General features: G+C 35.5%; 1 protein-coding gene across 1 annotated transcript in view; it reads right to left on the reverse strand.

Annotated features, from left to right (window-relative positions):
* Positions 1 to 4,778, reverse strand: part of LOC144962488 (uncharacterized) — a 4,807-nt gene extending 29 nt beyond the window's left edge. Inside the window, exons 1-2 of the mRNA XM_078895479.1 lie at positions 4,452 to 4,778; positions 1 to 2,665 (exon numbers count right to left, since the gene is read on the reverse strand). The exon at positions 1 to 2,665 is cut by the window's left edge and continues 29 nt beyond it. Coding sequence (XP_078751605.1) covers positions 590 to 2,665; positions 4,452 to 4,490 — 2,115 coding nt within the window. The 5' untranslated portion in view covers positions 4,491 to 4,778 and the 3' untranslated portion in view covers positions 1 to 589. The remainder of the gene's footprint in view (positions 2,666 to 4,451) is intronic.
* Positions 4,779 to 12,523: the final 7,745 nt, after the last annotated feature.

A 12,523-nucleotide genomic window follows, 5' to 3' on the forward strand; every position in this document is an offset into this window, starting at 1 on the left:
GTATGAAACGAAATTTTGTTCCAGGTAGCCTGCTGAAAGTAAATAATACAGTGTGTCCCAAAGTCTGGAAGCAATAACAAATCGTATGATAATATCATTAGGAAATTTAGTTCGGTTCATAAAATAATTATTCAAGTTTTTAATGTTGCCACGTTTAAGATGGCAATTGAGTCAGTCAGCAAAGAAATGTTTAAAACACTTGGAGATAACTTGAGCGACGCATCAAAGAACTGATCACAAAGAACGGTGGACATTTTGAAATCCATTTAAGATGTAGCCTATGTATTTTTAAAATATCGTGAAAAATCTGCTGTCATTTTTAGAGTTATGGTTTGCGTTAAACAAAACTTGAATTATTTCCCTTTATTTTCGCAAACATTTAGTGCTTAGACGTGCTGTTTTCTTATAGGTTCCAAACTTCTGCGACACTCTGTACATGAAACGGTGTGAAGCCCATTTGGTACAAATAAAACATGGAAATGCGTTATATAATAGTGTTTCTTTATCTTTTTCAATGCCAACGTTGTATTGGAAGACACTTGAGAATTAATACTGGTGTATATAACATTGTTTTCTTTAACTTCGATTTTCATATATTGATTTTCACCTCATTCAGGGGCATTGGGATGCTATATAAAAAGGCATTCATGTTCTCTTTGCTTGGTCGTAGCATTTGGGGATCCCACCTATTTCCGTCCACATTGAGCACTGTTTTGTGTTGATTTTTTACATTCCAACACATCAGTCCCTTCTTTCGACACACTGCCATAACCACTGCTACGATCAGAATCATCAAGAGCACACCAGAACCGATCCCGAATGCCAGCAATAAGTACAAGTTCTTGTCCTCGCTGATGTCATTTTCAACTTTCTCCTCACCATAGAACGCTTGGGTCGCGAACGATTTTGAGGTGCTTTCTTCTCCCACTGCAGACAACGTTGGATTCTCCGTTGAATCATCCAACATCGGTTCTGAAGTTAAAGATTTTGTACTTTTGGCGATTTCCTGTTTGCCAGCGTTTAGTTCTATATTCAAGATCTTCTCCCACTGATCATCCGCGTCATAGTCATCAGCTGACGCAATGTCTGCAGTTGGTTTTTCGGCACGCGGTGCCGATTGTGACTGTTTCTGGGCATTTTGGTCCATCGCTTCTTGAAGAATATGGTCCCATTCATCCTTGCCAATTATTGTGGAGTCTTTGCCAATGCTTTCTCGAGTGGCTTGCACGGACGGAGCTGCTGTTGTTTGTTTTGTCAAATCTTTTGTCATGCCTAATGTACGTTCTAACAACTCTCTCCACTGGCGGTTACCAATATCATCATTATTGTCGTCGTCATCAACGCCATTCGTATTGATATTCAACTGCCGCTCCAGAAGTTTAATCCATTGTCGCTCACCAATTTTATTATTGTATTCAGAATCATTATGTTGGCCAGTTATCCCTGACTTTCCGACTCGATCAGCATGGTTAAATCGTCCATTGTCAGTCATTGCTTCTTGTAACGTGCGTTCCCATTCTGTGTCAGAAACCGTATGGCCGGAAACTGTCGAATCTGTTTGTGTTCCCTGCGTCGCAGGTGTTGGTTGCGTTTCATTGTGTTTAAGTCCATGGTTTACACCCATGGCTTCCTCTAAGACGCGTTCCCAATCATCTGCTGGGGCTGGTGATTTGACAATTGTAGACTGTGTAGTCTCACCATCTATAGGATCGCCACCTTGTTTTCCATTCCAGTCCATCGCTTCTTGCAAAATTCGTTCCCATTCTTGGTCAGACTCGTAAATGCCGTTTGGTCTCTCCGTCGTTAAATGTTTCTGTGTCTCAGTTGATGTAGGATCTGATTCTGAAGTTGAATGTTCCATATTATTGCCAAAACGGGCATGTCTTGGTGTCGATGTCGGGTTTGAGGAAGATATTGCAGAAAGTGATGGTTCTTTTGTTGTCGATGGTGAATAATTTGGTATAACAGCACTATCTGTCATAACCCGCTTCATAAAACGTTCCCATTCCTCTTCTGAAACAACATATTTGCCATCCTTCCAGTGAGATTCTGATGCCATAGTGCCATCTTTGGTAACGGTGTCAAATGGGGATTTGGTTGCGCCTGTAACCTTCACGTTTCGAGACTTAGCATTGATATCCAACGCTTTGCTTAGCTCCTGGGTCCATCCCTCTGAGTCTGTTTCCTTTTTCAAATTTGTTGCAGCAGATACGACACTTGTTGATGAGGAAGAAGGACCGCTGGCAGTTGATTGAGTGAATGTAGAAGCTGTAGTAGTGGGTGTCAAAGATTTTGCTTTCTTTGTAGATAAAACAAAATCTAATAGAGACTTCCATTGGTCATTTGATAATCTTACACCACTTTTTTGCAAATAAACCAAAAACATCTTAATATCGTCATCAATATTTGATTTGACACCAGGTGTCGCCGTAGTAGTCACGTGATTTGGTAAGGCATTCTTCATCAAACGCTCTTGAAGAAGTTTTACCCACTGACTCTCCTTCTCTGGGATTTTGCTAAGGCGGTCGTTCTTTAATTCTAAAATGGTTTCTTGCATCTTTTTGTCGTCTGAACGGATGTTTTTCCATACTCTATCCCAAATCCCATTTTCTTTCTGTTTGTCTTCAGTTAGAGCACCAAAGACCGGCAGCATGAAACCGTGGATCTGAAAAATAAAATGAAAAAAGAGAACTTTTTACTTAAATCAAGCATCATCGTCAAATGAGTTGCCAGATTATCTTAGCATTAAATGTCAAATTATTAGTCGTGGAAAAAATGCAAATTGTCTGAAAAATGTGTGATTTTGGACGTCATCCTTTGCAGCTAAGTGTAATTACAGTGGAAATAAATCTTCACTTTTTTTTTATCACGCATCCATTAAAAGTTCATCTTGTCTGCTGGCTGAGAGATAAGTATCAGTAAATATTGTAATATTTTTGTGAAATTTGAAAAGAAAAAAAAAACAAAAATCAAAGATGAATTATTACCCCTCCCAAACAATTTTTTTTTTTAATGACTATGGCAAAAACAAAGAAAAAAGAGTTAATTAGGGAAAAAAGTCATAAATACTTCAAGTTTGTTTGTTTTTTTATTTGGGATATTAAAAAGGCCAAACTAGGATACCCTGGTTTTATTTACCTAGCATTATGGAACTAATAATTCAAAAATTAGATTTACATATTTCAATCCAAACTGAAACATACCTCGCATAAAGTATATCGAATAAGTAAAAGAAAAAAAATGCAAGTCAAGTGATTACATCACATCATCATCATCATCATCATCATCATCATCATCATCATCATCATCATCATAATCATCATCATCATCGTCATCATCTCATCATCATCGTCCATCACATCATCAGCAGCATACAAATCATAGCAGCATAATAATAATAATAATAATAATAATATAATAATAATAATAAAATAATAATAATAATAATAATAATAATAATAATAATAAACATAATAATAATAATAATAATAATAATAATAATAATAATAATAATAATAATAATAAATAATAATAATAATAATAATATAATAATAATAATAATAATAATAATAATAATAATAATAATAATAAATAATAATAATATATAATAATAATAATATAATAATAATATAATAATAATAATAATAATAATAATAATAATAATATAATAATAATAATAATAATAATAATAATAATAATAATAATATATGATGATGATGATGATGATGATGATGATGATGATGATGATGATGATGATGATAATAATAATAACAAGAAGAAGAAGAAGAAGAAGAAGAAGAAGAAGAGGAAGAAGAGGAGGAGGAGGAGGAGGATGAGGAGGAGGAAGAAGAAGAAGAACAAGAACAACAATCACAATAATAATAATAATAATAATAATAATAATAATAATAATAATAATAATAATAATAATAATATAATAATAATAACAATAACAATAATAATGATATAATTAAATAATAATAATAATAATAATAATAATAATAATAATAATCGTAGTAGTGGTAATAGTAGTAGTAATGGTAGCAGTAGTAGTAGTAGTAGTAGTAGTAGTAGTAGTAGTAGTAGTAGTAGTAGCAGCACCAGCAGCAGCAACAGTAGTAGTAGTAGTAGTAGTAGTAGCAGTAGTAGTAGTAGTAGTAGTAGTAGTAGTAGTAGTAGTAGTAGTAGTAGTAGTAGTAGTAGTAGTAGTAGTAGTAGTAGTAGTAGTAGTAGTAGTAGTAGTAGTAGTAGTAGTAGTAGTAGTAGTAGTAGTAGTAGTAGTAGGAATCTGCTTTTTTCCTGTTGCCGCAGAAGTAGAAATGGTAGGCGATTGGCGATGGTGATGATGGTAATTTTATATATATATATATATATATATATATATATATATATATATATATATATATATATATATATATATATATAGGCTGCATATTGTGTATACAACTTACCATTATTAAGCAGAAAACAAGCAAAACTTTTCTCTCCATTTCTCTAAAACGGTTACTTCGGTCTCAGAAAAGTCCTCGAAATGCTGTACTTTAATATTGATCCTTCAGTCTCACAAGACGAAAATAAATGTTTATATTGATTGCTTGATGAGCCCAAATGTCGAAATACTTAATTTATCTGCCTGACAACCTAAGCAACAAATAATATAAGCTTTCCCAGTGACGAACTTATGTACGTAGCTTATGTATCCTGTATGCTATCTGATATACTTCGGTTCAACTCTCTTCTTTTATAGAAACTGCGGCCACTTCGAATAATTTTTAAAAAATGATATTGTTACTGAGAGTACTATTAAAAGAACGGTAGTCGAGTGTGGAAGCCCCGAAATTTTTATCCTGGTTTTATATGCTGACTCTCACCATTGGTTGATTTATTGTGACGTCAAAATCGTGACCGTAAGCGAAACGACAGGTTTGGTTTGCTGCTCCCCGTATCATGAAAATTTCTAATTTAGGAAGCAAGCAGCTGGCCTGTTATTTGAATATCGATAACTCCCGATGTTGACATATCGGGAATCCCCATAAAAAGGTCACGACTAATGATAAAAATGTAACTGTTCACCGACTGATTACTGGGGACAAAACATTTTGTTAATCATTCCTTAGAATCCCATTAGTTAGAACTTTGTAATAAAAAGATAATTGATCCATTTTTTTGTATACATCACCGAAACGATAACCCAAACAGGTTAACCTTTCACTTTTTTATATATCTGTAACCGGAATTCTATTTTAAGCTCGTGGAAATTCCAATTTAATTCCTCGCCTGGAAGCAATGTGATCAAGGATAATCACTTCTCGAGTCTTGTGCATAGATTTATATATAGTATGCCTATGGTTTGATGTTATCCTATTTATGCTATGCATGTAAGTAAAATACTCACAACACCCGCCACAAAACTATGTGTAACCTTAAACGTTTATTGTCTGATTGATAGAATTTAGTGAGAACCCTATCATGGTTGTTTAAAGATAATAAAAAGAGCTGAGTGACGTCAATTTCGTTCCGTCAATTCAAACCGAAGGCCGTACGACTCTATTTCGGGGGATGCTAGTTTTTACTCCACGATTATTTTCTCCCTTTATTACCTAACTTGTATAACTCAAGATTTGCCCATTCTTATCAAGAAAGCAGTAACAGCACATGTGTATATTATTAGCTTTGTCACGCTTGTGTCATTGATTAGCCTGCCACGCGCTTAACTCTTTAATAGCTAAATGGGCTTCAGCCCCACCGTACTCTCAGGCTCGATCCCTAACAGGGTTCAGTTACGAAATACATTAATATTAATTTTCTTTTGCAAACCAACAATATCTCTCATGAAAAGTCAGTCTCGTCAACTAATCTTTCCCATCTTGCTCTTGTATAATATACCATAGATGGTGGTAACATTAATTCTATCGAATAAATGGGCTGTTCGTCGAAACCCCTTTCCCCACGCGAACTCCAGACAAAGTGGGAAAGAGAGATAGGTCACATCTATAAATAGCAAGTGACGAATATTGGTGAGAAGAAAAAAAAACAAAACAGAATGCGAAGGCAGTTTCCTTTGCGTCCGTGGGGCTATGCCATAGATTATAGATTGACCTTTAGCATCGCTAATAAAGGAAGTTTTTCTCTCTTTAGCCAGCCGACACCTCCGCCACTCTGCCGTCATAATAATATGGTAAAAGGACGTAAACAAAAATTATGAGCTGTTCACGTGACAATATTGTTTTTATTTCTGGTTGGTAAGAACAAAAAAAAAAAAAAAAAAAGGGGGTGGGGGTAGACAGAGTACATGGCTTTGAAGGGAGGTCCCGGGTGTGAGTTGTTTTTTGTTGTTGCCAAGATGAGGGTCATTTAAATCGACCGATATTTGAAGGACGAGTTTTCTGGACACATTTAAAAAATGGGTTTTTCCAGAGTACACTGCCGTTTTATTAAAGAACACAGTATGTGCTATTTGGTTAACATTGCATATACTGTGTTTTTAAAACCAACGGCAGTACCCGTGAGCTCTTATTTTGTGTGTCCTTTGTAGTTAGATTCATTGCAAGTTATTTTTGTAAAAAGTCAAGCCTTGGCAATTTATTCTTATTAGTGTGATCAGTTTTTATCTAAATAATTATGCTTTAGATTATAATTTCGGTCCCATTGTTAATAAGAATCATACTGACTTTGATGTTCTTGTGCTCGCACTGAAAAAATGGCCCTTTTAAAAAAATGTGTTGGTTTTTATTTTGGTTTTGTTAAAGCTTAGAAGTTATGAATTACGCTGACAACTTACAAACACCCATAAATTCTTCAGACAGAGAAGATAAGCTTTCAATTTAGGGACTAGGTCCCAACCAAATACGGGATTATTTGTTTTATAAAATGAATAGAAATAAAAATACACCATTCAACAAGAACTTGTACGATCGCTCACAGTCAATATTAATAGAGAAAAAGTGCCCTATTTACTTTATTCGGAGACCATATTTTAACTTCAAATTGGCACAGCCGACTGGTAAGTCATAGCGCTGTAATACAATCAGTTTAACACTATGGTCTATACTAGTAATTACTATTTCTTTTAATAAGTTATTATACACGCCAGGACCAGGAAAAAAAAACAATCTCAATTCAGAACAAAGACAGCAACATGGAAAAGAAAAACATGTGGGGGGATAGAAGACATAGCGAGTGAGCTCTCCTCTGCCCATCGTGGGAGGTCAAGAAGACCCCACACAGTTATGCATCGTGGGAGGTCAAGACGACCCCACCCAGTTATGCCACTTTCCTTGCTTGATATTGCTAACTAGCGCTCAAGACATACAATGGCAAGAATGTTGTTTTTGTTTGTTTTCAAGGGTTTTACGGCATTTGCAACACATTTAGGTCATATCAGCGCCAGTAAAAAGGAAGAAAATGAGATAGTAAAAAGTTATAGAATTACAATTAAAGCACCCAAGAATAAGGAAGACAAAGGGGAATTGGTTCAAATAGGGAACAGATGAAGATTCCAAGAGCACACTATCAGTGTACTGAGTTTGAGATCACCTAAAAGTCTCATCCAGACACAAGCACAGGTCTCCATTAAGAGGAATACACTCAATACAAGAAAATTGATCAATCAATATGTACACACTCACACAAAAGAAGAAAAAGACAAAACAAAACAGTTATATATAATCATCTTTATTCATCATGCACATTGATATAATAATAATAATATATTATTTACACAAACAACCAGCCTTCTACTTACAATACAGTACATCGATACATAACTCATCAACTCCTTTCATTTGTTTCCCCAATTGCTATACAAAAAAAACACCCAAAAAACAACCCAACCCCGACTACTGTAATATCTCGTCAATCTCATTTTAATGAAATTTGACTTGACTCTTCATAATTACATTGACGAGAAATGCAGCAAAGTGGCAGAAAAAAATAAATAATTATAATGCTTTTAAAAACCCCAAAAAACCATCATATAATCTGAATTGTGACAACCTTATATATATACGAGGGCTCTTTCATAATTAACCGAAAAATGCCTGTAAAATCCGCGTTTTTTATGCTATCAACAAAATTCTTGCACGTGTTCATACCTTGACTCGTCCTTCATTTCTCTACGTAACAGCCAAGTCTGTCTACACACTTCTGCTAACGCCGCACCATGGAATAAATACCCTCTCGGAAGAAATTTCCGTCAAGGTTTTGTAGCCATTTCCGCACATGGTCAACAAGCTCTTCGTCGACATCAAAGCGCTTTCCTGCCAGCCACGTTTCAGTGGCCCAAAGAGGTGATATTCAGATGGTGCGAGGTCTGGACTGTGTGGTGGGTGTGGCAAAATCTCCCATCCATATTTCTCTAGCCAACCTTGCGTCACTCGTGCTGTGTGGGGTGTAGCGTTGTCGTGTTGCAACATGACCCCGTTGGTCAACTGCCCTGGGCGCTTTCTGCGAATGGCCTCCCTAAGCTTGTCAAGAGTTTGGCAGTACCTTGCAGCATTGATTGTTTCTCCAGGTTGTAAGGTTTCGAACAGAATAACACCACGACTGTCCCAGAAAACAGTTCCCATTATTTTCTTTGCTGACCGCATGACTTTGAATTTCTTCGCGACAGGTGAGGATGGATGTTTCCATGTCATCGAATCTTGCTTTGTTTCTGGGGTGCAATGGTGCAACCAAGTCTCATCACCGGTGACTATGCTGTCAAGAAAAGTCACATCGTACCCTATAAAGTTCTCCGCCGGCGTTGGCAGTATGCCCGTGAACCCTGCGTGAGCTCTTGCTTCTTCTCAAAAGTTCCCTGCAGATGTCCAATCTTTGTTCTTTATGATTGTCTGTCAATTGCTTAGGAACCCATCTTGCGCTGACTTTTCTGTAGCCAAGTTCATCAAATACAATTCTATGGGCAGAAGTTTCCGAAATTTCAAGACTGCTTGCGATTTCATGAAGTTTCAACCTCCTGTCTTGACGAATAAGCTCATCAACTCGCTTCACATTGTCTTCTGACGTCGCAGTTATCGAACGCCCTCTCCCTTCCTTGTCTGTCAAGTCGGAATGGCCGGCTTCAAACAAATTACACCAGTGATAGACTTGTGTACGGCTTATAACATGCTCACCATATACACTCTGAAGTTCTTTATGAATTTCGGTAGGATTCAGACTTTTGGCGTTCAAAAAACGTATGACAGCTCTGATTTCTTCCTTTGACCAAGTTTCAAGGTGGGCCGCCATCTTTAATATCGTCTAGAAATTCATTGTGCAAAATGATGCACTTCATAATTTCTGGGAATATCCGTAAGGAAATAAGGAATATCATGTCGTTTACAGAATTAAAAAATCTCCACTGGTTGCTGAGCAATGGGCATTTTTCGGTTATTTCTGAAAGAGCCCTCGTATATATATATATATATATATATATATATATATATATATATATATATATATATATAATATATAACTACAGCCAAATGGACGGTCGTTTTGGATCATTGAATTAATACAAATAAAATTTAAGCATCCAATTCCAATTGAAACATGTCAGGACGGCGGCACAAACACTATAATGTTATGCTACGAGGAGTGGCCATTTGATTTTGATTTTTTTTATATTGGTGCCTACACATTATTTTACCAGTATTATATCATTTTAAACTAGTTTTGATTCAAATTGGAATCAATTCAAATTTTACACATTACTCATTCAAATCTTTAATTCACAGAATTAATTTTTTTTCTCTTTTTCTATTGTAATCGACCACCTTACCTCAAGCTTGTAACCCCTCCATAACTTATTATTCATAACGCTATGCTTACATTCCACATTTATTATAATGCTAGTTAATAGTTCAAAGACCAATGGACATAATCTACATAACTTACCAACATCCAGCAGATCAAACTCCCTATCACAATCTTAACAGGCTTTCATTTTTATTTCCTATACTTATTTGTTTTTGTTTTTAAAGGTTTTACGACGCTTGCAACACATTAAGGTCATATCAGCGCCAGTACAAAGGAGGAAAATGGGATAGAAAAATGTTCTAGAATTACAATTAAAGTACCCAAGAAAAAGGAAGACAAAGAGGAATTAGTTCAAATACGGAATAGATATAGATTCCAAGAGCACACTATCAGTGTACTTAGTTGGAGATCGCCTTAAAGTCTCATCCTAACACAAGCACAGTTCCCCACTAAAAATAAACTCGAGCCTTTATATAGCTCAATATCCACTTAATGTTGTCAAAGCGCTTTACAACAGCAACATGTCACATGTAGAATGAGACATGAGGCCTGTTAGGTGATTTTACAATTTTTTCCCGACAGAGACAATGCTGTTAATGGCCAGGTTCTCATTTTACACCCGAGTACGGTGAGAGAATGTGAGTAAAGAGTCTTTTCCAAGGACTCAACTATGCGCTGAGTGAGGCTCGAACTCGGGACCTTCCGATCCGAAAGTAACGGTCATACCACTAGACCACATAGTCCCACTAAGAGGAATACAGTCAAATGTTTACAAATCATATATATGTAAAATAACAATAATAATAAAGCAATGCATAACAGAGACATAATTTACAAGACAAAAAATATCATCTCCCTAAAACTCTTAACTATGCATTTGACTGTTTCCCTCCCAGCCAGGGCCAGGACAAAACCAAGTAATCTCAATCCAAGACAAAGACAGAAAGCAAGTTGGAAAACAGATATATGGGGATAGAAGACAACGTAAGTGCCTCCCTGCCCACTATGGGAGGTAAGGAACCCCACCCAGTCTCAAAACAAATAATAATAATAACCTTATGCGCACAACATTAAAAAAAAAAAAAAAAGGGAAAGAAAAGAAATAAAGAAAAGAAAATGATTCCATTTACAACTTGTGTACACAACTTATCTCGCCAAGTTTAACTTCAATTTCAATTCACTGCTTTTTTTTTCTTTTTGGAAGAAAAATGGGCAATGTCACAGGCTTCTGCCAGCACCATGTAATTTATATAACGAGCAAAAAAAAAAAAAAAAAAGACCCCAAAAAACAAAACAAATAAAAACCCATTCTGACCTTGAAAAATGAAAAAGAATAAGGGGAGATTTCCAACATGCGACTATGTGGACAAATTTAAAGAATACTAAAATACCCCATTCCACTTGTGATGAAATGTGAGGGCAAACAGCGAGGGATAAGGTTTAAAATAACAACATAAGAACGTAATGATATTATTATTGAAAACTTACCACCAAAATTATTAAAAATTTATGAACCCACTTACAGTACACCTTGTTTAATTTTTTTTCTTCGGAAATGCACAGAAATAAACAGCTGACATGGTGCAGGATGGGGTTTGATTTTTTAAGTTTTCTTATATATTAATACATTGTGCTGGTAGGCAGTGAGATGGTAAGTTTTCATTGTGGTTCTTCTTTAATATATTATATATATATATTATATATATAAAACAATATTTTGGAAGTTTGTGTGACAAAGCTTTTTAACACCCAAACAATCTGCTTTAATTGGAGGGAGCCTTAGGTTAAAACACAATTTACCATTATTATTTTTGTCGCAATCATTCTTTATAATATTATAAACACTCCTTCTTAGAAAAGAAAAAGGGTGAAGGTTTGGATAAAAACAATTTTTAGGGATGTCTAAACAGATGGAGTCTAAGACGTTTGATAAAAGTCAAAGATGGAGATAGATAAGATTTAGATACAAATAAATTCGGCGGCTTGCCAAAAACACCCAATTTTCCAAAAATAAATTGTATATTTTGAATTGGCACAATTTTAAAATAAATTCATAAATTACATAACAGTTGGCACTATTGTAGACCCTTCACCTAGATATTGATGTTGAAAGACATCTTTTCAACTTCTCTATAACTTCATATGATATTAATCATTAAATTATACAGTGGAATCCTAATAAAGCCAAAAAGATTAGTTGACTTTAAGCAAGATTGACTTTCTCTATTATAAATGGAAAGAACAGAAAATTTGGGACCAAAATGAGGTGTTGACTTTTATCAGAAGTGAATTTTGATGTGGATTCCACTGTAATAGAAAATGAATCAAATGACCACGAACAATAAGTTTTGTCACACAAGCCACCATTACTCTCCCTATTATCTGGACAACATACACATTGAAATGTTAAAAATTGTATTTAAAAAATTGTGAAAGAGGGGGGGGGGGGGGGGGGGGGGGGGGGGTAGAGAATCATTATTATAAATAATGAACAAATAGTGTAAATGGTAGTGGAATGGAAGTGATCTGAGAGTCAGGAAAGAGGAGGCAATAAGATTACATAAACATACATGGAAAAACACATCGAAAAAAGGACGGAGGAGGGTACGATTGGAATTGATGGTGGGGTGAAATTGTAAAAAAAAAAAAAAAGAGAGAGAGGGGAGAGAGAGAGAGAGAGAGAGAGAGAGAGAGAGAGAGAGAGAGGAGAGAGAGAGAGAGAGAGAGAGAGAGGAGAGAGAGAGAGAGAGAGAGAAAGAGAGAGAGAGAGAGATTTTTTTTGTTT

This window comes from Berghia stephanieae, chromosome 1 (assembly GCF_034508935.2).
Source record: "Berghia stephanieae isolate SIO BIC M18660-M18661 chromosome 1, UCSD_Bste_1.3, whole genome shotgun sequence".
Lineage (NCBI taxonomy): Eukaryota > Metazoa > Mollusca > Gastropoda > Nudibranchia > Aeolidiidae > Berghia > Berghia stephanieae.